The sequence below is a fragment of the Camelus dromedarius genome, chromosome 18 (assembly GCF_036321535.1).
Source record: "Camelus dromedarius isolate mCamDro1 chromosome 18, mCamDro1.pat, whole genome shotgun sequence".
Taxonomy (NCBI): domain Eukaryota; kingdom Metazoa; phylum Chordata; class Mammalia; order Artiodactyla; family Camelidae; genus Camelus; species Camelus dromedarius.
Window position 1 is genome coordinate 524,129 of NC_087453.1, and position 23,895 is coordinate 548,023.

The window sequence follows — 23,895 nt, forward strand, 5'->3', positions numbered from 1 at the left end:
CTCGCATGCTCGGCGTCCAGCCGGTTGCCATGGGGATCTCCGGCCTCTGTGACGCCCCGCCCTCCCGGGGGTGGAGGCAGGGTGGGCGGAGAGTCCAAGGCGTGGGGGTCGGACACCTGCGGCTGGAGGGGCTGCGGCAAGATCGCGCGCGGCGCGGTCCCGGGTCCCAGGACTCCGATTGAGAGAACCTCTCTTCCCAGCCGAATCTTCAGCCCTGGGCCCGCCTCCTGATCTCAGCTTGGACGGAACCGTCCAGAGGCTTGACTCCCTTCCCTGGGAACCTGGGGCGTCACAACCCGGGAGCCTCCTCAAGGCAAGGGACGCCTCTTCCTCCAACTACTTGGAGATCAGTGGCGGGAACCCTTCCAGCATGGCGTGTCTGCGCCTGGGCTCCCCTCCCAGGCTGTTCCATGGCAGAGCCTCCCCTCGGCACCCCCGTCCCTCCTACTGACCTCACTCTTGGGAGGAGGCTAAGCCCCAATCAGCCTATCCTCTGGGTCCAGGCCTGAGCGTCGAAGCCCCCGCAGGTCGGGCCTGGGAAGGAGAGCCCTGGGCGCTTACTCAGTAATTATGTTCTGTCGTTGTTACGGTTATTTAGGGGTCCGAGGAGCAAGAGTCGGATTATGTGGAAAGGGAGGTGCTGTCTGAAGGTCGAGGGGTGCCTGGCACCTGGAAAGTGGGGAGGGAATGAAAAGTAGTGGGAGGAAGACCCCAGACCTGCAGCCCACCCACAGAGAGGGGGTGGAGGGGCAGCGCAGCCTTCCTTCCTCCTCTGGGCCAGGCATGCCCTGGACCTCTGCCAGCTCCCATCTTCTTTTTTTCCCCCTATTTCTCATTCCTCAGCTAATTTATTAAAATTAAACTTTCATTTTGAGATAATTGTAGATTCATCTGCAGCTGTAAGAAATAACACAGATCCCAGGTACCCTTTGCCAGAAACACCTTGCAGAACTGTCCTACAAGGTCACACCGGGAGAGTGACCTTGACACAGCCGAGACGCTGGCGACTCCTTCCCCAGAGGGACTTCCCCACTCTGCCTTTTACAGCCCACGAGACCCCACCCACCAGGCCCCGCCCCATAGCCCCGCCCCGACGCCTGTTTTGGGACACCCTCTTCCAGGCCGCCTCGACTCCGCTTCTTGGGCGGCTCCCACCCCAGCCGCACCCGGATCAGAGCAGTCGCGGGCCAGTCTTGCCCGCGAGACACCCTCGAGGCCGGGGAGAGGAGCGGCCGTCGTGTGTCCGGGGCTGGGGGCCCCTGCGCTGGTCTGCGCACCGCCGGGAGCGGGCGGGGGCTCTGCGCGCTTGGCCGGGAGCCCCTGGGGAGACCGTCCCCCCTACACCGCGCGCAAGCTGAGGCCCCGCGCAGCGAGGCCCCGCCCGCTCGCCATCCCACCGCCCCTCTGGTGTCTCCCCGTCGGGAGCGTCGCGGGGCATGGAGCCCTTCCTCAGGAAGCGGCTGACCTTCCTGTCCTTCTTCTGGGACAAGATCTGGCCGGCGGGCGCGCCGGGATTCCTGGACCCCGATGCAGACCTCGAGCCTGAGCCCGCGGGGGTGGAGCCCCCCGCCGCGGAGCCCTGCAGTCCCCCGGCGCCCGCGCAGCTCTTCAGGGCGCTGTGCGACTTCAGGGCGCAGAGCGCGGAGGAGCTGAGCGTCGGCCGCGGGGACAGGCTCTACGCCCTCAGGGAGCAGGGCGGCTACATCTTCGCCCACAGGCTCTCCTGCCCTCCCAGAACCGGGCTGGTGCCCATCACGTGCGTGACCAGGGTCACCCCTGAGGCGTTCTCCGACCAACCGTGAGTACCACCGCTCAGGGGAGTCAGGAATAATCACAGGATGGAGTCGGGGGACTGCCCGTCCAGGGATACGCCTCCAGGCCCTGCCCCTCGGAGCTGAACAAGCACACAGGCGTGGGGCACAGACAGCCTGTGACCTCAAGCCGAGCCCTGTACCCCCGGGAGGGAAGGCGGCAAGGACTCTGTCCGGCAGGAGTGGCTAGGTGGCGCCAGGGATCAGCTGCATGGTGTGTGTGCACGCTGCTGGCCAGGCACCCGGCGTGGTGGTCACTCTAGGGCCCTGCCCTGCTGGCCAGGTCCTCCTGCTCCCACACAGGGATTGAGCAGTGTTGGCTGAGTGGCCACTGCTTAGAGGGCCAGGGGCTACGATCTCGGGTGCAGTTCTGACCGAGAGTGAGGACATGAATCGGCGGAGAGGCCGTCCTTGTGCTGTGAGGGGGCAGGTGGTGACCCCGGCGTGGAAGGGGCGATACGGTGGGTCAGAGAGAGGCATTCACCTGCGCCTCTCACCTGTCCACCTTCCCCCAGTGCCCCCGCCTCCTGTGCTGGGCTAGCTATGGGGCAGGCATGGCCCTGGCCTTCGGGATTGCTCCCAAGGAGGCTTGTTTGGGGGGGTGGATGCAGTTGGGGGAACCTGCCCATTTCCCCCGAGTCCTCAAGGCCCCTGGGGCCAGGGCAGTCCACAGGAGGGGAGTGTCTGGCACAGACACTTGGCTATTTGCATGCCAGTCTGTGATCATGGAGGGAAGCAGAGTGGGGCACTCTCCCAGAGGGCTCCTCAGAGGAGGTGACCTCTCTGCCCAGGGTCAGGGTCTGCACTCAGGACAGGGTAGCCTCCTGGCACAGCTGTGTGCCGGCTCTGAGCAGGGCCCCGCCATATGGCTGTAGACATGGTACGTGGGCCTCAAGCGTTTGACCCAAAGCCTGGGCGTGGCCCCTACCTGTCTCCTCTGGATGCGTGGCCATGTAATCCCTGACTTCAGACGGATGGGGCCCCGGCCAGAGAACCCTCAGGGCGGAGATGCCTCTGCCTGGCCCCAGCCTGCAGAGGGGTGACGTGCTGGCTGAGAAGAGGCCAGAAGCTGGTTGGTGGACAGGGCTAGCAAAGCTAGGCCCACTGCCCAGTTCTCGCCCTGACATGGGCCCCTGGTCCCGCACCAAGCTAGGCCTGTGCAGATCAGCATCCGGTCTCAGCTTCACTCCAGCTGCCTCCAGCCTCCTGGGGCCCCTAGGTGTTCCCACAGTCTCCTGGGGTATTTGCAACTAGGGGAAAGCCTGAATCACAGGAAGGTGCCTTCTGAGGGGACTCCAGCCCCAACCATGCCCAGCCATTCTGGTGGGGAGGGGCCTACAGTCACTCCAGGTGGAGGACAGATCCCATGAGCAGCTCCGGGAGGTGATGGTAGGGTTCCGGGGGGAGGGGAGGGGCTGCTGGGAGGAAGAGCTAATGACTGTTTGCCTCTGCTGGGATGAAAGGGCTGACTACACCCACAGTGTCATTAGCCCCTGGGTCAGCTGGGCAGGGGGAGCCACTCTGAGAACATCGCTGAAGTCGGGGTGTGCACCGAGGCTCAGCCTGCTCCTGGCCCTGCTGTGGGTCCGGGGCGGGCTGGGGGCTGGGAAGCACTGCAGGCCTGGGAAGGGCCCCTGTAGCCCCTTCACAGGGGGGAGGCTCTCCTGGCTCAAGGACCCCGGAAGGAGGGCAAGGCCTGGCTGTGGAGGCCCTTGGTGGACGAAGCCCAGCGGCCTCATGTCTGCACCTCCTGCTCCCAAATCTAGGTGACCCAAGATGTGTCGGCTTTCCCCGAGCCTGCTGCCCAGCCAGGTCTGGTCTCTGCGGTCCCATGTCCTCAAGTCCTTGACCCTTCCTCTTGTGTCTGCTGACTTTAGCTCCTAATGTACCCCAGGCCTCTGCCTCTCCGTCCCCATTGCCCTACCTCTTCCTGTCTCCAGCTTTCCGCTCCCTCCAGCCTCAGCCTAGCCCCATGGCTGACTCTAGCCTCTCCCCATATCTCCCCATGGTGGGCACAGGCTCCTGTCCTACCAGGCCCCAACCTCACCCCAGGCTCTAGCAGTGCCCACCTGCCCAGGACAGCCAGCTTTGCTTACCTCGTTCCCTCGTCTGGGGACACCTCCACCTTGTGTTGACTTACTGAATCATGCTTTGGGTCCTCCAGGATCCCTGCTGATTCTGCCCACCCCGCAGTGGTCTGAGAGCTGACCCACCTCCACAGTCCCCAGATCCCTCTGCCCTCCCCCCTTCAGGATGGATGAGGGGCTGTGTTCTCCAAACTGTCCCTGGGCAGCAGTGCCCCCCACCCAGGGGGCAGGCATCCTGCCACTGGGTTCCTGGAAGCTCCCAGAAGCAGGAGGGTCCAGGTAGGAAGCTGCTGATTCAGGGGTGGGGTCCCCACTCTGGGCCTCAGCTAGCAGGCACAGGCCATGGAGCAGGGCTAGGGGCTTTTCCATTTTCCTCCCCAGAATGTGGAACCAGGGAGCTGCACTTAGGTAGCCAGTCGGCCTGGATGGGGTGTCAGATGGGGGAGCCCCAGGCAGGCCCTCGCTCTACCCTGTTCTGCGCTCAGGTGTCTGAGCTCCCGGTGTCTGAGCATCCTCCACAGACCGAGGAGTGGGTGCCTGGGAGCCCCTGCCGCCCTGGTGTTCAGAGCCACCTCAGCACACCTGGCTTCACAGAGGAAGCACCTCTGTGTGCGCAGAGGGCCGGGGGCCAGGGCCTGCGCTGGGCACGGCCCCTCAGGGGCGGACATGCGGTGCTTCCGGCCTCCCCCAGCTTCTCCACAGCCTCTCCCAGCCACTCCAGGGCGAGGCCTGTTTCTCTCACTTCACTTGTCCGCCTCCCAAGGTGTGCGGGCCGCGTCCAGCCGGGTGGTGCGCTGGTCCTCCTTGCCACAACTGCAGCCCCTCCCACGCAGGGGGCAGCTCATCAGGGCCCCCTGGTCCCTGGTGGACCCCTTCCCTTTGCAGTCCTCCACTCTGCAGCCTTGGACTTCGGTGGCCTGGGCTCATGGTCATTTTATGAGCAGGAGAGCCTATGCTGAGGTGGTGGACAGTCACCTGACACAGGTCACTGCTAGTGGCTGTGTCACCCCTGTGCCAGCCCAGTGGTCCTCCCATCTGGTCCCTGACGACCCCAGAGGCTGAGCCCTGGGGGCTGGGGCAGGTGCAGACCCTGGGTTGGGCCACCAGCTTCGGGCACCGTGTGCATCTTCTCCCCGAGAGACTGCAGGACCTCGGGCCTCGGCTCTGCTATCTGCACAGGGTGGGCCTCCAGGGCCTCGGACCCACGTGGGGCCTGTGTGGGGACCGCTGTGCTCACCCTTTGCAGCTGGTACTTCAGTGGCATCAGCCGAGCCGAGGCCCAGCAGCTGCTCCTGTCCCCTGGCAACGCGCCAGGTGCCTTCCTCGTCCGGCCCAGTGAGAGCAGCCATGGGGACTTCTCGCTGTCAGGTACCGCGTCCCTGCCCCGAGGCCCCGCGCCCAGCTCCTGCCAGGCTGACTGCCCCGGCTGTTGGGTGGCTGCTGCCCAGGCAGTGCAGCCCCTAAGCCACCAGGGCCTGGCGGACCCATCCCCCGCCCCCGCACGCATGTGTTTCTTCACTTACACACTCACCCATTCTCCCGTCACCACTCACTCATGTGCTTGCCCACCTGTTCACCCCTGGACTGGTCCCTTCACCTCGATTCACTCACCCTGCTGCTCCCCCCCCTCCACCCACACGTGGACTCATTTGTCCCCCAAGTATCCACTGAGCACCTGCTCTGTGCACACTGTCAGCAGGAACCCCCCCCCTCCGGCCCTCCCCACTGCCCCTGTGGCCTCCACGCAGCTCCAGTCATCCCAGGGCCTCAAGGCGGGAGCTGAGCCAGGCCCCAAGGAGGGTTGGGTGGGTCATCTGGTTGGGGTGGTGGGACAGTCTAGGGCAGGTTGCAGCCAAGACACAGCCTCCTTCTCTGTGCCCCCAAGTCCGGGCCCAGGCCAAAGTCCACCACTACCGCATCTCCACGGCAGCCGACGGCAGCCTCTACCTGCAGAAGGACCAGCTCTTCCCCAGCCTGGAGGAGCTCCTGGCCTATTACAAGGTCCACTGGCAGCTGATCCAGCCCTGTGTGCCCCACGTAAGCCCACTGAACCCCCACCTGCCAGGCTGCCCCTCGCCAGGCCTGAGATGCTGCCCAGAGCACACCCGGCTGGCCTGGCCTGGGCCGGGTGCTGCTCAGGTGTCCCAGTGCCTCCTCCACACTTTGGGTGGGGCCTTGCCCTGGGGCTGGGTCTGCTCTCACCATCTCAGGGGATCCCTGGCATAGGGGGAAAGGAGGCCTGTAGGGTGCCCTCTCCCACCGCCCAGCTCTGCAGTAGAGCACCAGGAGGGCAGGGACAAGTCTGGGGAAAGCGCCCACACAGCCCCAGGCCAGCGCGGAGGCTGTGGGGGATGCGGGAGGGACCCTGCCACACCTGCACTGGGGCCACAGTGTCTCTGCAACCATCCTGGGCGAGCAGTCCTGCCGGGGGCCGGGCAGCAATCTGGTTCCTCTGGTCTCTTAATGACAGCCCAGACGGGTGGTGATGAGTCTTTGTGAGCTGATGCCTACCGCCAGCAAAGGTGCCACTTTGGTCCGGAAGCAATTAGGGCCAAGCCTGGGGAGGCCAGCAGCTGGGCCCCTCACCCCACCCAAGACCAGGGTTGAGCTGGGATGCAGGGGCAGAGGGTGGGAGACCTGGCACCCGGGGAGGAGGTGCCCACTCTGCCCAGGAGCCACGTGCAGAGGTGCTGAGTGCCCCCCACCCCCGAGCAGGACAAGTGGGAGCGGCCACGCTCCGAGTTCACCCTGCAGAGGAAGCTGGGCGAAGGCTACTTTGGGGAGGTGTGGGAAGGCCTGTGGCTGGGCTCTGTGCCAGTGGCGATCAAGGTCATCAAACCAGGTGGATGGGGCCCCTGGAGCCTGGGGTGGGGGGGCACAGGGGAGGGGTGGTGCCCCCGGAGCCTCGGGTAGGGGGTCAGGGGAGGGGGGGGTGGGTCCTGGAGCTCTGCCCTGTCCCACAGCTGACATGAAGCTCACCGACCTCGCCCAGGAGATCCAGACGCTCAAGAGCCTAAGGCATCAGCGCCTCATCCGGTTGCACGCGGTGTGCTCCGCGGGCGTGCCAGTGTACATCGTCACTGAGCTCATGCGCAGGGGCAGCCTGCAGGCCTTCCTGGGCAGTGAGTGTCTGCGGAGGGGACGAGGACTCCAGCCTGGGCTCGTGCCTGCCTTTGACTGCTCTCCAGGCCTCTATCCTGGACGCTCGATCGTCTGAGGCTTGGATGGCCATGGTGGGCTCTGGCCACGTGCGAGGTCGGGCCGGGGTCTGGGCACTGTGGTTCTGGGCTGGGTGGGATGCAGATGCGGCGGACCTCCATGTCACCAGCCCTGGACAATGTCAGCGGGGGCTCCGCCCAGCCCTGGGCGCCCCCTCCCAACATTGGTCCGTTTCTTGACCCAGGCCAGGCTGCCACAGAGCCGCCTGCTCCAAGTGGCCACTGCCCGCGGGGTCACTGTGGCAGCACAGAGCCCTCAGCAGCCTCGGTGGGCAGTGCTGTTCCGCCCCGTCTTAGACTGGCGCATGGAGGGAAGTGACGGGCAGTTGCCTGCGCCCTGACTGTCGGCCCCGCCTGCAGGCCCTGAAGGCCAGGCCCTGAGCCCGCCTCTCCTGCTGACCTTTGCCTGCCAGGTGGCCGAGGGCATGAGCTACCTGGAGGAGCGGCACATCGTGCACCGGGACCTGGCTGCCAGGAACGTGCTCGTGGGCGACGACCTGGCCTGCAAGGTGGCCGACTTTGGCCTGGCCCGGCTGCTCAAGGTCAGGGTGAGCTCTGGCCGTGGACCACGGCGGGGTGGCCGAGCGGCTGGGAGGGGAGGGTGCCACTCTGCCCACTGCCTGGCTGGTCTTGCCTCGCCCAGGACGACATCTACTCCCCGAGCCGTGGCTCCAAAATCCCTGTCAAGTGGACGGCGCCTGAGGCAGCCCACTACTGCGTGTACTCCCAGAAGTCGGATGTCTGGTCCTTCGGAGTCCTGCTCTATGAAGTCTTCACCTACGGCCAGTGTCCCTACGAAGGTGGGCCTCAAGGCCGGAGGCGAGGCGTAGTCTGAGGGAGGAAGTGCGGGAGCCAGCCCGAAGCAAGAGGTGCACCTGTCCCGGGGGTCACTGACCCTGGAAGGGGCTCCAGGCCTCAAGGCTGCCTGCTTGGCAGGGTCTGGCCGATGGCTGGGGGGAGGGCTCCACGGGGACCCCAGGCAGAGGCGAGGCAGCCCCCACCCAGCCCCTCATCCCCCTCCCCAGGAATGAGCAACCAGGAGACTCTGCAGGAGATTATGCGAGGGTACCGGCTGCCGCGCCCGGCTGCTTGCCCCACCGAGGTCTATGTGCTCATGCTGCAGTGCTGGCGGGGGAGCCCTGAGGAGCGGCCGGACTTCGCCACCCTGCAGGAGAAGCTGAGCGCCGTTGGCAGGCGCCGCCACCCTGCCCTCACGTGACTCGGGCCCCAGACACCTGGCCAGGGCCACCCCCTTGCTGAGGAGCCTCCCAACCCACAGGACAGGTCAACACACACAGGGGTCTCTGGTGCCCCAAAACTGTTGCCAGCCCGCGCAGCCTCTGGCCGTGGGCCACACGCCCTGACACGCTCTGACACTTGCATGGGCACGCAAGGCAGACATATGCAGACACCTGCTCAGACAGAGGAGGGGCTGGGGTCCTCTCCTGGTGTGACTGGTGTCCCTGGTGGGGTGAGGATCTCTGCAGAGAAGGCCAGATGGAGCCCCCTCAGCTCTCTCAGAGTCAAGAGTGAGAGGTGGGCTTCCCAGTGTCTCCAAAGTCCTGCTGTGGCCTTACCGAAGCGGCAGGCTGGGGCTCTCTGGCAGACTCGGGGCGCTGGCCACACGTAGCGCAGGCTGGGCACGGCCATCAGCACACGCATCAGCCCCCAGATCACAGCAGGAGCTGGAGCTGACGGCATGGTCCCCCAGCTGGCTTACCACAGCGGAGGAAGAGCTGGTCCCCACCCGCGGGCATCTTTGCGCCCAGAACCAGGGACCCAGGGGCAGCATGACTCCTGGGCTGTTGGCAGGAACCGGCTGAGGCTGCAGAAGCTGTACGAACAGCCCTTTCCATCTCCCTGGGGCTGGAGCAGAGAGGGCTGGGGAGGGGGGTGGGATGGGTCAGGCCACTGGAAGGTGACTAAGTTATGCTGGGGGTCGGTTCTCTGGGGGTGGGACAATGGTCAGGGAGGCAGAGTGCCTCAGGCGTGGGGCTGGGTGCTGGCCTGGCTGTGCAGGTAGGGGTGGGGCAGAGGCCATGTCGTCTGGGCACCTGGGTGATGACCAGCTCCCCTAGGAAAGGAAGCAGCCAGTTTCCAGGATGCGACTTCCCACAGGGCTGGTTTCAAGCCACGTCAGAGTGTCACCAAATGTGGACTGGGCAGGACATCACATTGGTTCCAGATCACCCTGATGGCTTTGGTCCCCAAGAGACAGACAGTGGAGGGCGGGGACTGAAGCCTTCCCAGAGGGGAGGGGTGGGCACTGTGGGCAGAGGCAGCCCAAAGGACTAGGTAGGAGGTAGGAACAGGCCACTTCAGGGCCCCAGTCGGCCTGGCTGTGGGTCAGAGCCTGGGACACCGTCCTCCCGACCCAGGCAGACAGTAGGGGCAGGTGGGTTTGGCCTGAGCCTTTTGGGGCCGCAGGCAGCTAGGGGGTCTGCCTTGGTCTGCAGCCCTCAGGGGTGGAGCTGGGCTCCTTGGGCTCTGGGTGGTTCCCAGATAAAGTGGTGTGAGGTTCAGGGCTCCGGCCATGCTGGAGGGCTCACCCGCTTTGTTTCCTGGAAACTGTGGCATGTGCGGAGCGGGGATGGCAGGCGCACTGTGGCCGGAGGGCTGTGCTGGGCGGTGACCGGAGAGGCGGGTGTGCTCAGGGTTGGGGTCACTGGCACATCCCTGGGGCATCTCTTCAGCACAAGCCAAGCAGGTCTGGTGGTGGTGCCTGGGGAGGGACCAGGGTCTCCACCTCAGAACCCTCCTGCGGCCCACATCCCAGTGTGGCCCCGGGAAAACCCCCGCACATCCGGCCGAGGCCCTGGACGCGGCGCCCAGGTGTCCCGGCAGCGGTGAAGGGTGGGCGTGCAGGGTGGGGCCTTGGAGCCCAGGGGAGCTGAGCAGCTCACCGCCCAGCCCTGGGTCCCTGCCCCCTGGGCCTGGCCCCTCCCTGGTCAGAACTGAGCGGGCTGCTCTGTGTGCTCACAAACTTGTGAAATGACACTTGTACTTGGTTTCAGTGAAGCGAGTGGTCCCATAGTCTCGTCTCAATAAAAGGGAAAGCACCAGGAAGTAGGGTTAGAGTGTGATTTCCCCTGGTCCTTGTCCTCACCGCCTTCCTGTCGTGGCAGAGTTTCCCTGCTGGGCTCAGGGACTGCGCAGGCTCCGTGGGTGAGAAGGAGGCACCTGGCACTTGGAGAACCTTCGGTAGTGGGAAGAGACTCAGTGCCCACCGGGGCTTCCAGCAGCCATTCTGCTGAGAGCTGCCTGTTGTTGTGTCCTGGCTCAATCCCAGCAGCCCTGGGAGGTTTGGGAAGGGAGCGCCCTGGCTTGATCAGCTACCCCACCCTCCCTCCCCTGGTGCTCAGGTCTGGCCGTGTGGCCAGGGACACCTGAGTGGCTGCTTGGTGGGCAGGTTCCCCACAGCAGGGAGGCAAGATGAGCACCCAGACTGATCTGGCCCAGGGGTAGGAGGATGGGGGGCAGCTGCTGGGGCCCTCAGGGTGGAGTCGAGGGTGCTTGGGGAGGCCCGGGAGAAGCTGTCCTGGTGGCACAGGTGTGACCAGCCCCGCCACCTTGTCAGGGAAGTGGGCAGTGGCCCAGTGGGGCGGGCTGGCCTGTCAGCGTCAGCCCTGCCCACACGCTGCTCCTAGCCAGCGGTGTCTGAGCCGGGCCAGTGAAGGCGGCGAGGCCAGGAGGCCCAGTTCTGCCACTGTACCAGCCATGGGGTCCCAGGGCCAGGCTCCCAGGGGCCCCAGGTACGTGGGCCTCTGGGACTTCGAGGCCCGGACAGCCGAGGAGCTGAGCTTCCGGGCAGGGGACCTCTTCTGCGTGGCCAGGAAGCAGGAGGAGTGGTGGTGGGCCGTGCTGCTGGACGCGGCGGGCAGCGCCCTGGCCGAGGGCTACATGCCCTACAACTATCTGGCTGAAGACGAAACAGTGGAGTCTGAGCCGTGAGTGTCCTTGCCGCCCCAGCTGGTCATTCCAGGGTGCCTCTACTCCCTGGGCCCTGCTGCCTCTCATGAGCTCAGGGCAGGGCAGCTGTCAGGACAGAGCTCTGTGCCGCAGTGGCCGGGCTTTGGGGTGGACAGGGGCACAGGGCTGACCAGGAGTGAGGGGCCTGTGGCTCTGTCCCCCTGTGCCCCCATGTGGCTGGACCCACCATCTTGGTCTTGGGATACCTGACTGGGCTCTGCTGCCTGACACCTGGGGACGGGGGCTGCTGAGGCTACGGCCCCTCCTCGGGCTCCCTTGGGACCACTTCACAGTGCCAGGCGCCAGAGAGGGCTGCCAGCTGACAGTGATGGGGTCCGCACAGGGGTCCGAGGCAGAGACTGGGCCTTTTGGGGAGAGGAGTTTGACTCACCTTCCAAACACACGAAACCAGATGGGTGGCCTCGTCAGAGGGAGTGGGAGGGCCATTGCGACACACTTGCATGCGGTGTGGGCTGCAGACACTCCCTGTCCCAGCATGGCTGCCCCAGCACCGGCAAGGTGGCTCCCAGAGGCAGCTGCGGGCCTGAGGGGTGCAGCCTGGCATGGCTATGTGCACGACGACCTGAGGTGCTTCTCTGAGCTCTGGGTAGGGAGGGCCCAGAGGAGGGATCCCCACGACCTGCTGCACGCCCCCGTGACCCAGCACCTCTCCCCATGCACCACTGATTGACTGCCTGCTGTGTGCAGGGCAGACAGTGGCCACACGCAGGGCACCTCCTCCTGGAAGGAGCCAGCTGCAGACTGGGGCCTCCACAGCAGTAGTGCAGGGGCTGGCGTGGCTGGTGCAAAGGCCCGAGGCCCTGGGAACTCAGCACATTTGAGAAGTGGGAAGGTAGCAGGACAGTTGGGGGGAAGAGCAAACGGGGGAGATTCCAGAGGTGCTGGGTCAGCTGGGGGTGGGATGTGGACCCCACAGGGCTCTGTGCCGGGCCGTGATCTTCCCTGCAGGGGCTGGCATTCCAGCGGGGCCTGAGGGAGTTGGGGGTGCAGAGGGCAATGGAGCTGGCAGCAGAGGCCACCTGGGGAACTCCACAGGCCCCACCCTGCCCTCCAGAGTCCAGGGCTTGTCCCCCGCCCCGCACTGGGAGCTGGTGTCTGAGAATGCATGTGATCGCACGTGTGCGCGTGTGTGCATGTGTGAGCGTGTGGGTGCACGTATGTGTCTCAGACACTCAGTCCCAGTCCCACAGCACTAGAGCACAACATGACTGTGGCCTGGGTGCAGAAGGTGGCCACAGAGTCACAGCGTGACATGGCCTAAGAGTGTGGCTAAAAAGCCACATCCGAGGTTTGGGGGGTTGCTGTACCCATAGAGTGGGGCAGCTCTGTCCCCGTAGATGGGACACTGTGCAGGGTGGTGGGAGGGGCCTTTCCCTGTGTCCAGAACCAGCCACATGGGACATTTGGGGTTGGTGTCCGGCAAAGAAGGGGACTCGAGGTCAGTGAGTGTCAGGGGGCAGCTGTGGGTCAGGGTTGGGGGCGTGAGGAGGCAGAGGGTCAGTTGGGGGCTGGGACTCCAGGTGGGTAGGGTTGGGGCATGGGTGGGGGTCCTCACTGCTCAGGATCCTCGCCCTGCAGGTGGTTCTTCGGCCGAATCTCTCGCTCGGAAGCCTCGCACCGACTGCAGGCCGAGGGCAAGGAGCGGGGGGCCTTCCTGATCAGGGTCAGCGAGAAGCCAGGCGCCGACTACGTCCTCTCAGGTACCCCCTTCCCACCTCGTCCACACTGTAGCGCCCCCATGCCTGATTTTGGGGCTTTTTGTCCCTAAACCCTTCTTGCATGCAGAGAGCCCGGCCGCTCTGGCCTGCCCTGCCCCCGCGCTGCTCCGGGAGCTCTGACCCCCGGGTGGGCGCTTGTCCAGAGGTCCTGGCAGGTTTCTCCCTCCCTGGCTGGGAGAGCCTCTGCCTGCGGCCCCTCCCTGCGCCTATTCATGAGCGCCCCCCTCCATCCAGTGCAGGACGCGCAGGCTGTGCGGCACTACAGGATCTGGCGGCGGGCCGGCCAGCTGCACCTCAACGAGGCCGTGTCTTTCTGCAGCTTGCCAGAGCTCCTGGACCACCACAAGGCCCAGAGCCTGTCCCATGGCCTGCGGCTGACCTCGCCCTGCAGTAAGGTAGGGCCGCCCCACCCCGGCCAGGCCCTGCCGCGGCCCCTGCCCACCTACAGCTCTTCCCTCCTCAGGGACACAGCCCTTGGGCAGGGGTGGGTCCTGATACCCTGACTGGCGGGGCCCACTCAGGGAGACTCAGCCTAGGGAGCTGTGCTTGGACAGAGCTGTGCGTGGCAGCAGGAGGGTGGGCAGGGGACACGCCCTCCTTTGCCCGGTCACTCTCACCCCTGGGCAGGTGAGAGGTCAACTATGCTTCTGCCACGTCCTGACTCTCTCTGGGGGGGTGGGAGCCTGGGGACAGGCGACAGGGGCCATGTGTCCCAGCCAGCAGCTGGACAGGAGTTTTGTGTGAGTGGTACTCAGGGCAATGTCACCGGCCCGGAGCAGGTGGTGGGGGTGGTGTTTGTCTACAGGACACAGTAGGGGTCCACCAGGCTGGGGGCAGCCCCTGGCACACACACTGGACACTGGGACGCTCCCAAGCAGAACGTGGCCCTACATCTGAGGGCAGACCAGGGGCTCCCCCTGCTGGGGTCAGAGTGGGGACTTCCTGACCCGCCGGCAGGGATCCCTGCAGCACGTGCCTGAGCCCCTGCCCCTCTGCGACGAGTGGGAGAGGCCGCGAGAGGAGTTCACGCTCTGCCGGAAGCTTGGGGCTGGCTACTTCGGGGAGGTCTTCGAGGGGCTCTGGAAGGACAAGGTCCGAGTGGCCATCAAGGTGATTGCCCGAGGTGAGTGGGCTCCAGGCCAGGCACCCCTGCCCTGCTCACCAGGGCTGAGGCGGCCTGTCCAGCCCTGGGCCCAGGCGCCCACGGACTGCACGCTGCCCTGCCTCGTACCACGTGTGGCACCTACCGCCGCGTCTGGGCGGCTTCCTCCTTTCGTGCTTTTACCTAAGTGCGTTTATCTTTGAAGGGAATTTAAAATTCTCCATGTAAATGGAAGGAAAGCCACCAAAATAAGCAGATCACTGGAAACCTGGACGGGTTCTTCCAAAGTGTCCTGGGACCCCCCCAGAGGCTTAGATTCTCCGCTTCAGGACTGGGGGGCCAGGTGCCTGGGAACACACTCGGGGAACGTCCTGGATCCACCCCTGACTTGCGCAGGCGTAAACCAAGTGGGGGTGCAGGTGGTGCCTGGGGTGTGGGGCGAGCAGACGGTGGGCACAGCAGACCCTCGTGTGAATGGTGGGGACCGGGCTTGGGAGCCAGGGCGTCTGGGGGAAGGCGCCCACGTTTCCTGAGTCGCTGTGGCGTGCAGGTGGGTGGAAGGAGCAGGGATGGGGCCCCACCTTCTCCGACCGCCATACCCAGCGAGGCCACTCGTCCTCACAGACGACCTCCTGCACCAGCGCATGGTCCGGGCAGAGATCCAGGCCATGAAGAAGCTCCGGCACAAGCACATCCTGGCGCTGTATGCGGTGGCCTCCGTGGGGGACCCCGTGTACATCATCACTGAGCTCATGCCCAAGGGGAGCCTGCTGGGGCTGCTGCGGGGTGAGTGGGTGGGCGCCTGGGCCCCTTTCCTGGGACCAGAATGACACACGCTCGTGGGAGGGAACAGGAAACGTGAGCAGGAAGAGAGAGGACCCCCGACCCCAACCCACACACAGGGCTGCCTGGGAATCTTGGTGCTTTGTCCGCTTTTCCTGTCTGAGAAAGGACTGAAAATAGCTTGTGATAAATGCACCACCTGTCGTCGGAGGAGCTGGAGAAAACACAGTTGAGAACAAAGACAAGAGAAGCCCCTCAGAATTCCTACACCCACAGTGGACTGAGGCCACCTTGGTCAGATCCTGGCGCGGCCTGCCCACCCCTCCCGCTGCCAGAGCACCCAGGCCTGGTTCTCACTGCGCTTCTCTTCCTGGAAGGCACTGTCCCTCCTCGCGCTGTGTACACACCCACACTCCAGCGTGCACACGCTCACACACGTATCTCGTCACCTGTAAAAGTCCCATTACTTCACTGAACACCAAAACCAGACAATCGCAGCCAATTCGCTGAGGTGCGCCGGGTGCAGATGCGGCCCAGTTCCCAGAGACGTTACAATGGGAAGAAACGGGCACTTAGGGTGACAGCCAGTGTGCACAGCTGCGTGTCCACGGACGTCGTCACACCCCGGCACGTGGAAGGCTGACACATCAGCTTGATCATCGCAAACGGCCCCCATTTTAAATGCTCTTCAGACGTGAAACTGACAGTCTGCCCGCCACCACGTGATGTGCTGTGTCTGCTTAGCCAGGCGCCTGTTGTTGACAGTTTTGAGGTTTTCAGTCATGTAAATAATGCTGTGATGGACACCCTAGTCCTTAAAAATGCCTTTGAGTTCCTATTGTTTTAATGTGGATTCCCAGAAGGAAATCCCAGACAGCATGTTGGACTGTGTTTGGCTCTGATACAGAATCGCCTTCCAGAAAGGTGGCAGGGGGCCCACAGTTCCAATTTTGAATTAGGCCAGCTGCCCTGTGCCCCAGCCCCTCACTGAGGGCAGGAGCTTGCAGAGTGGACTCAGCCTGGCCGCACCGCTCACCCTAGCCTCTCGCTGCCTCTGCAGACTCTGACGACAAAGCCCTGTTGGCCTCGGAGCTGGCGGGCATCACAGCGCAGGCGGCTGAGGGCATGTGTTACCTGGAATCGCAGAATTACATCCACCGGGACCTGGCGGCCAGGAACATCCTCGTGGGGGAGAACAACACCTGCAAAGTTGGGGACTTTGGGCTGGCCAGGCTCATCAAGGTAGGGCTGGGGGAGGGCGGAGAACGGGGGTGTGGGGCGCAGGGCCACCTCTGGGCAGGGGGCAGGAGACTCCCATGGGCTTCCTGCCCTCAGGGAGCCCGGGTCGGGGGCAACAGGAAGCTGAGGCAGCTGCAACTCTGACGGGTGAGATGACGGGGGCCACGGGGCTCCGGAGGGCAGTGGAGGCATGAGCCTGGGAACTGCAGGAGGAGAGGACAAATGTGCAGGGTGGGGCGCGGCGGGGAGGAGTGGACCACCACTCACTCGCCGTCGGCCACTGTCCAGCTCTGCACACATCAGCATCTCGGGAACCCCAGTAACACAGAAACTGAGGGGATTCCTTCAAGTCGTGATGCCCCAGAGCGAAGCTCCAGCTTCTCGCAAACCACACTCAGTCACTGCAGTTTGCTCCTCGAGCGGCCCCTCAACCCCGTCATGCCTGCTTGGCTGCTAACCTACGACTCCTCCCAGGGTCTCCTAGCAGCTCACTTTGGGAGAAACTCTGCCCCCTTGTCCCGGATTTTGCAAAAGGGTCCTCTGGGGTGGGGCCTGTTGGCATGGGTGGGTGGGGACTTCCTGCTTAGCAGGCATGGGTCCCAGGAGGCCATGACACAGTGTGGGTCACAACTGTACACTTGCCCGCCACGCACCGGGCTCCCCAAGCCTGTCCACGCGGCAGGGGGAGGGCACAGCGGCCCCCAAGACCTGCGCCCAGCACACATCTGATTGCAGGAGGACATCTACCTCTCCCACGACCACAGCATCCCCTACAAGTGGACTGCCCCTGAGGCGCTCTCCCGAGGGCATTACTCCATCAAGTCCGACGTCTGGTCCTTCGGGGTTCTCCTCCATGAGATATTCAGCGGGGGTCAGACACCCTACCCAGGTACTGGGTGCCCAGTGCTGCCGACTGTGGGCAGGGGGGGGAGGCGGCCGTCACCCGGACAGGGCCCCTGCACCATTCACTGAGCACCTGGACGCCTCCCAGGGTTCACCGTCCAGAGGGAGGGCCCTGGAGGTGCCAGGGATGCAGAGGATGAGGGCAGGGCCCCAGGACACTGGCTTCTCTGCCTCCACAGACCCTCTTGTTCTGCCCCCTGCAGGCATGTCCAACCACGAGGCCTTCCTGAAGGTGGAAGCAGGCTACCGCATGCCCTGCCCCTCCAAGTGCCCACCCACCACATACAAACTGATGCTCTGCTGCTGGCACAGGGACCCCACGCAGAGGCCTGGCTTCAAAGAGCTGCGGGAGCAGCTCTCCAGCTGCACCAGGTACGAGAACCCATGAGGAAGGGCCTGAGCAACCGCGGATCAAGGGTGTGGGCTGACCTTGAGTTACTGAGGATTTGTGCTAAGGCTGCAGCTCATGAACCAACTGGACACTCCCAGGTAGGGGCCCCCGGCAGCACTGGGCCCGCCCTGTCCCGGGGCAGGGGAGCTCACCCAGTGCAGTCTAGGGCTCAGACTACCCCTTCCTCCCACCTACTCCTCTCGACACCAGCTCTGGAAAGTGCCAGGCCCTCCACAGCCCACGCCTGCTCTGGAACCCTCCCTTCTTTCCTAAGGGAGGGGACCTGTCCCTGGTCCTGACCCGAAGCCCACTGACTGTCAGGACAGGACTGAGCCTCCCTGGCTGTGCACGGTGGGGACTTAGGCTTTGGCTGCACTCCCTCTGCCACCTGGCCCTGCCTGACCCCTGAACTTGAGGGGACATGGACTTTCCAGCACTCTGCATTGACAGGAGCCCTGATGCCTGCTACCTGGTGCGAGGCGGCTGTCCCTGGCCACCTGCCTCAGCAATCAGCAGCTGCCACCAGGGGATCTGGGGGCTTCATCTGGACACTGTGGCCAGAAAGACTGGGTGGGGCTCAGGCCAGCCTTGGAGGTATGCCCCCTCCCCCTGGCTCATCACTGTCTACCAGCCTTTGGACCACAGGGGAGCCCACCCCCCAACTCTGCAGTCTGTGTGGACACACTGAGGGCAAGCAGGACAGAGGGTGCAGCCTTTGGGGGCCACTAGCCATCCAATTGCCTTGGAATGGACCTGTGCGAATGAGGCAGAGTGCAGATGGGGAGGTCAGAGAATGGGCTCCTTCAAGGGCCTGCTGAGCCCAGCCCATTAACCTCCCACCAAGCCTCCCTCCACTCCCCCGGTCCACCTCTGCTGGACACCACCAGCCAACCACCAGGAGGCCAGCAGAGGATGAGCCACACCCTCACCACCACACACAGAGCCCCTGGAATTGGACTTTGCCCAGAGCTGGGCTGTCCCTGGTGGCAGGGCCCCTCTAGGGCACTCCTACACCTCCTACCCCTCAGCCTTAGTTTTGGGTGCCTGGGGCCACGCCCCCAGGGTTGGGGAACCCTGTCCAGAGAGCATCTTTCAAGAGGCTAGAAAAAGAAGAGGTGACCCCTTACCAGAAGGCACCTGGGAAGACGTGGCATATGAACCACCCTACACCAGCTTGAGGACGGCCTCCTCAAGGTCCTCCAAGGGGCACTGGGCTCCTGAACCCAGAGCCAGAGGCCCAGCCCCCAGCATTAGTGGCAGGGACAAGGGGTGCAGTCAGAGGGCCCTGACCGCAGTGGCTGTCCTGGAGGCCTCCTGTCCAGCTCCTGGGCTGCCTGCTCTCCCCAGCTCCCCAACATAGCAAGGCACCCTACCCCTTCTCAGATGCGAGGCTCCATGCTCACCAGAGCTGCCTCCCCATGTGCACCTGGGCCAGACCTTGGAGGTGGCCCCCTAGGGAGGGGCCCCAGGAAGGCCCAGGGAGCAAAGCCAGTTCCCCACCGCCCAGGAAGTGAGAAGGTTGAGGGTATGGGTGACTTCTCCCAGGGCGGGGGGCGGCAGGGTGCGGGTGGGGCACACAGCTCACACACACCATCAGGCTGATGGCTGCTTGGAGTTTATTTTCTACTTGGTGCAAGGCACAGGGTTGTTAAGTGTCAGGAAGGCTCTCACGTGGCTTGGACAGCAAAGAGTGCGGTTCTCTTAACTTCCTTTTTGGTGTTTTGCTGTTTTGATATTAAAGAACCCAACCGTTTCTGTTGGCTGTAGCCTGCTTAGTCTCAGGGAGGGGAGGGAAGAGGAGGGGGAGGGCTCTTATGAGCCTAGCGCCTTGGAAGGAAGCCTGGCAGCTGGTGGCAGCCACTCAGGACGGGGGCCTGGAGTTGGTTTTGCCAGGCTGGCTGCCAGGCTGCTGCTTCCCCACGGCTTCCCGAACCAGGTCACAGGTGATCGTGCTGGTGGAAGTCTGGGGCGATTCCGAGCTGGGGGAGAGCGTGTGGTCAGAGGTTGCTTTCACCTGCCCACCCCCCTCACTGCCCCCCAGGAAAGTGGACTCACTGCTCTGGGGACTCCAACACTGTGGCCATGAATGGGAGAGTGGACTTCCCGAAAAAGAAGCTAGCCCACCAGTGTCCCAGGTCGGCTTTGGGGAGACCTGAAGGAAGCAAAGTGAAGTCAGGATGCTGCAGCTGGCTCCTTCCAGAGGGCCCCTGGGGACAGATGGGAACGGGGCCTCCACTCACCCGGGTGGTGGGGGATGGCTTCCCCAGGGTACTCTGCACTTCCGCAGGAGCTGTTACTGGAAGTGGAGCCCAGGCGGCCTGGAGAGAAGAGGCCCAGTCAGCTCTGCAGGGTACTGAGCCCCCAGCCCACCAGGCCAAATGCTGGCTTTGCTGGCAGCACAGGGCAAGTGCCAGGGATCTTTAGCAGCTCACTCCCCACCCAGATAAGGGTTCTCAAGACACTGGAGCTGCCGCCACAGGCTGGGTGAAGGAGGCTGGGTGAGACTTGGGGAGGGCGCGACCGAGGGGCTTACTTACGCCGGTAGTAGTCGTGGGTGGCCACGAGCGAGCCGCTGGAGGGGATGGCTGCCATGATCTTGCTTGGGCTGGTGGAAACCTGCAAAGGCACCGTGGGGGAGCCCCTTTGGTCACCGCTGCCCGTCGAGAGGGACGCTCCCCACCCGGGCTGAGCCGCCCGGTCGGGACGCCAGGCTCAGCCCCACGGGCTCCGGGGCGGGGCACAAAGGCTGGGTTTGTTTACCCAACCGAGGCGGGGCTCGGGAACTCCCGGCCCGCCCTCTCCGCGCGGGCGGTTCCAACCAGCCCGAACCGGCCGCGCGGGGTAACAAAGGCGCTTTGTGCGCGGGGCCGCAGGCCTGGGGCTCTGGAAGCGGCCGGCGCGCCCCTAGCTCCGCGTCCCGGGCCCGGCCCGCCGCCCCTGCCCGCCCGCGGCCCCGGCCCCGCCCGCCCTTCCGTCCTCTCGGCCGCCGTGCGACCCGCCCCGCCACCGTCGCGCACGGGCCGGCCCGCGCCGCCCGTTAGGGCCGCTCGACCCCACCCTCGCGCCGCCCCAGCCCCTAACCTCGGCGGCGACCCCTCGTGGGCCTCGGCGCACGATCACAGGTGGCGGGGACGGGGACGCTAGGCCACGGAGCCCATCTGCAGAAGTGACCGCGAGCTACAGCTCCACGACCCAGACGCGCGGGGCGCGCACGCGCGGACGCGTCTCCTTATACGGCGGCGCCGCAGTCTCGTCACGGGGGGCGGGACGAGCTGGCCCTCAGGCCCCGCCTCGATTCAGGCCCCGCCCAGGACCCCTGCGAGGCCTCGGCTCGGCCCCTCCCCAAGCACCTCCCCTCCCCAAGCACCTCCCCGCTCCGCCCCCTTGGCCTGGCCCTTGCCGGCCTGTGCCGGCGGAAGTTCAGTCCTGCGGCGTTGGTCAGACCTGGGCTCCCGAGGCAGCGCACCCTGGCGTGGCCTGGAGTTGGAGTAGTTAAATGACCCTCGCCCCAGTCCTAGAGCACAGCCTGTCTCCCTCCCACCTCCTGGACCCCCCCTTCCCGGGCTCTGGCCATTGCTTTGGGCCCTGGCCCCCAGCTGGTCTAGCCTGCCCCCACCTTTCCAGCTCTGTGGGGGCGGCGAGCAGCTGGACGATGGCCCCTGCGTTTCTGGTCCGTTTCTGCTGCTGCCACAGCCCTGGGCTGAGCCCTTCAGGCCGAGGCCCCGCAGTGCCCCTCTGCTCTGGCCTTCTCCGCTGAGGATGGGGCCTGCCCCTTCTCACCCAAGACAGGTTGGGGGTTTTTGCTTCTGCGTGCTCAGCCCTCCAACCAGACGTGAGCCCCCGCGGGCACACGGTGGTACCCACAACAGGCTGCATGCCTTGAGCTTTCCAGCCCTTCAGGGACTTCACCGCGGGTGGGAAGCTGTGGAACCCACCACCCATGACCCCTCACAGCCCTGGGGGCTCTGGAACCCACTCCCAGTTCTCAGCTCCAGCCTGCATCCAGCTGCTCGTGGGGCGTGGGGGAGGGAGGGAGGGAGAGTGGAAATCAGGGCAGGCAAAGGTGGGGGTTATTTCAGTGGATGAGGTAAAGAACTGCTGTCTGGAGAAGCCTCCGGTAGCTGGAGGTAAGGCCCTCTGGTTTGGGCAACCCCAGAATGTTCCCTGTTGTGGCTGGGCCCTGCCACACCCTGCCTCTTAGTCAGGAGGAGGATTTCCTTTTCAGTGTGGAAACCAGCTTTCCCCCTCCACCACACAACCTCCTCCAGGCCCCAGCCTCCCTCTGCAGGGGGGGAAGTCCCCCTGCATTCTCCCTGGCTCTTTGCCACTAGGCCCTGGCTGGGCAGTCTCGGCCCTGGTGGTCGGGAAGGTCTCGGGAGATCTGTGGGGGCTTCAGGGGGGCCACCAGGAAGAGCCCATAATCCTCTTGGCTGGGCTCTATATAACTTCACACCTCAGTCTGACTTTTCACTCAGCAGACGAAAAAGCCAAGGCCCCAGGAGGGGAGGGATCTGGGTGCCCCGGATGTGGCCCTTTATTGGTCTGGGTGGTGGGTCAAGGCTGCTGACTTCTAACTGTGACCTGCCTTGGGCAGCAGCGTGGCTGGGAGGACCCTCAGAGGAGAGCTACCTGGCCTAGGTGAGTTTTGGTCCTCCATCTCTTCCTGGCGTCCCCACGGACTGGACCCTGGCTGGTCACAGGGAAAAGGACAGTTCCAGGGGCTCTCCCTGCCACCTGTCCAGCTGGGCCTTTCATGGGCCTCCAAGATAACTGTGCTCACGGCGAGAGATGTGGCCCATACAAGTGAGGCCAGACCTCAGAGGAGAGGCACATGGCCCCCCACTGCTCCCACCTCAACCCCACTTCACAGCCAGAGACCTTCGCTTCCCAGAGTCACCCACAGCTGTGCCCTGGCCAGCTTCCTGCCCCTCCAGGGCATTAGTTCTGGATCATGACTTTACTTAAATTTAAAATCAAGTTTAATTCTTACCACTTGCCATTTGCCCTCCCCTGCCCCCGTACACTCACCAAACCCTGAGCTTCGTAGTGGATGAGATGCACCAGGGCCATGTGGCTGGGTTATTGGCCATTTGGGTTCACGCAAGCTCCAGCCGTCACCTCTTCTCGGGGCCTCATAGAGCTGCCCGCTGTGTGGAGTGGCCTCTCCCCTCTGGTCTTAGCTCTCAGCCGGCCCCTGACCACACGCTTGCCTGGGATGGGCAACAGGGTGCCCTCCCCTCAGCTGACAAATTGCCTGGTGCCCGAGTATCTGCCCCTTATGCCCCCCCCCCCCGAGATGCTGGGCATCAGGCCCCTCCCCCAGAGAGGGGCAGCCCCCAGTGGGCTTGCAGCATGATTGGGTTCCATGTTTTGTGGTTCACGAAGGTGATTGGGGTGGTTGGGTGCCAGTTGTGTGCCCCAGGCTGAGGACACTGAGGCCAACGGCACCTGCCTTTGTGGGTTCGTAGTGAGGACAGGAGAGCCAGGCAGGGGCACTGAAGGGGGCCTCTGGGTGAAACTGGGCCTGCCTGGACCGTGCACCACGCTGTTCACTCAATGCTCGGGTTGGCGAGGCACCTTCTGTGTATGTGTAGCTCAGCGAGGCATGGGGGTGGCTTGGGGAGTCAGATGGGGGCTCCTTCTGGCAGAGGGGCCAGACCAGAGGGCAGGGCCCCTCCTTGGTGAGCAGGGACAGGAGGCGGAGTGTCAGGCTTAAGCTGAGGGCCAAGCAAGGAGGCGCTGGGGCAGGGCCAGCACAGACACTCTGAGACCCAGTTCTCAGAGCTGGGCAAGGGCAGGGCGGCGGGTGTGCTGGACAGGCAGGTAGCCAGGCCTCCTCACTGGGGCCCTGAGGGGTCACTGATAAGGCAGACTGGTCAGTGCGATTGACAGCAGGAGGATGGGACATTCTGGCAAGAATGTTCCAGTCTTGTCTCGCTCTGAAGGACCCTTAGCCACAGGGCTCTGCCCCTTCCCTGGATTCCCGTGTCCCTGTGGCTGGCAGCCAGGTGTGTGGGCATCTTGTGGTGTGCCCCTTGCTGGTGCCTCCAACAGGACTGGGGTTCCGGGGCCTGGAGCTGGAGAGGCTGGCGTGAGGCGCCAGCCCAGGACCATGGACAGCTCATATGGTCAGGACGCAAGGTTTGGTGAGGGGTCTGCTCAGAATCCTGGGCCTGGTGGTTGCTCAGGATGGGGCACAGCTCAGGGAATGAGGGCAGGTGCCATTCCTGAGGGCCCGTGGGACGGACGCAGTGTACCCTGGGGGGAGTGGGGAGCAGCAATATGGGAGGTGAGATCCCAGTTGGGCTGGGACCCCTGGGGCAGACTTATCCTATGGCAGGGTCTGAACAGAGAGCAGGGACATGGGTCTGCCCTGGAGAACAGGGTCAGCTTAGCACCCCCTGACCAGGGCAGGAGGGCCACCAGGGCTTCTGCTGGGAGGGGCTTGGGACTGGAGAGAGCCCTGGTGCACTGGGCTGTGGGTGTGGGGAGGTTGAAGTCAGGCCCTCTCTGCTGGCAGGGAGCAGAGGAGATGTCTCAGTGACTCCCCGGGGGTGGGTGAGCTTGTGACACCCTAGTCACTCATGCGGGCCTCACAGCCTGGTGGTCCTGCGCCTGGGGCCTCGGCAGCCTCTCCTCCCACAGAGCTCATG

General features: G+C 64.5%; 3 protein-coding genes across 4 annotated transcripts; 2 read left to right on the top strand and 1 right to left on the bottom strand.

Annotated features, from left to right (window-relative positions):
• Positions 1–1,116: 1,116 nt before the first annotated feature.
• SRMS (src-related kinase lacking C-terminal regulatory tyrosine and N-terminal myristylation sites) lies at positions 1,117–10,182 on the top strand. Of its 2 annotated transcripts, none has more exons than XM_031433433.2 (8): positions 1,117–1,798; positions 5,145–5,266; positions 5,784–5,935; positions 6,614–6,740; positions 6,862–7,020; positions 7,477–7,658; positions 7,760–7,916; positions 8,142–10,182. In XM_031433433.2, the coding sequence occupies exons 1-8, from the start codon at positions 1,437–1,439 to the stop codon at positions 8,333–8,335; spliced, it is 1,455 nt and encodes a 484-aa protein (XP_031289293.1). In that variant the 5' UTR covers positions 1,117–1,436; the 3' UTR covers positions 8,336–10,182. The 2 variants fall into 2 exon arrangements, with proteins under 2 accessions (XP_031289293.1, XP_064352955.1); XM_064496885.1 differs by having other exon boundaries at positions 8,240–10,182.
• Positions 10,183–10,714: 532 nt separating this feature from the next.
• On the top strand, positions 10,715–18,995 carry PTK6 (protein tyrosine kinase 6). Its single transcript, XM_010997015.3, has 8 exons — positions 10,715–11,063; positions 12,685–12,806; positions 13,059–13,219; positions 13,794–13,947; positions 14,551–14,712; positions 15,770–15,951; positions 16,684–16,837; positions 17,055–18,995. Exons 1-8 carry the CDS (start codon positions 10,834–10,836, stop codon positions 17,237–17,239), a joined length of 1,350 nt encoding a protein of 449 aa, XP_010995317.1. The 5' UTR covers positions 10,715–10,833; the 3' UTR covers positions 17,240–18,995.
• PPDPF (pancreatic progenitor cell differentiation and proliferation factor) lies at positions 18,842–20,479 on the bottom strand. The gene is made up of 5 exons (XM_031433434.2): positions 20,324–20,479; positions 19,780–19,858; positions 19,483–19,560; positions 19,298–19,394; positions 18,842–19,221 (listed from the first exon to the last, which is right to left on the bottom strand). Exons 2-5 carry the CDS (start codon positions 19,832–19,834, stop codon positions 19,104–19,106), a joined length of 348 nt encoding a protein of 115 aa, XP_031289294.1. The 5' UTR covers positions 19,835–19,858; positions 20,324–20,479; the 3' UTR covers positions 18,842–19,103.
• Between the last annotated feature and the right edge of the window lie 3,416 nt (positions 20,480–23,895).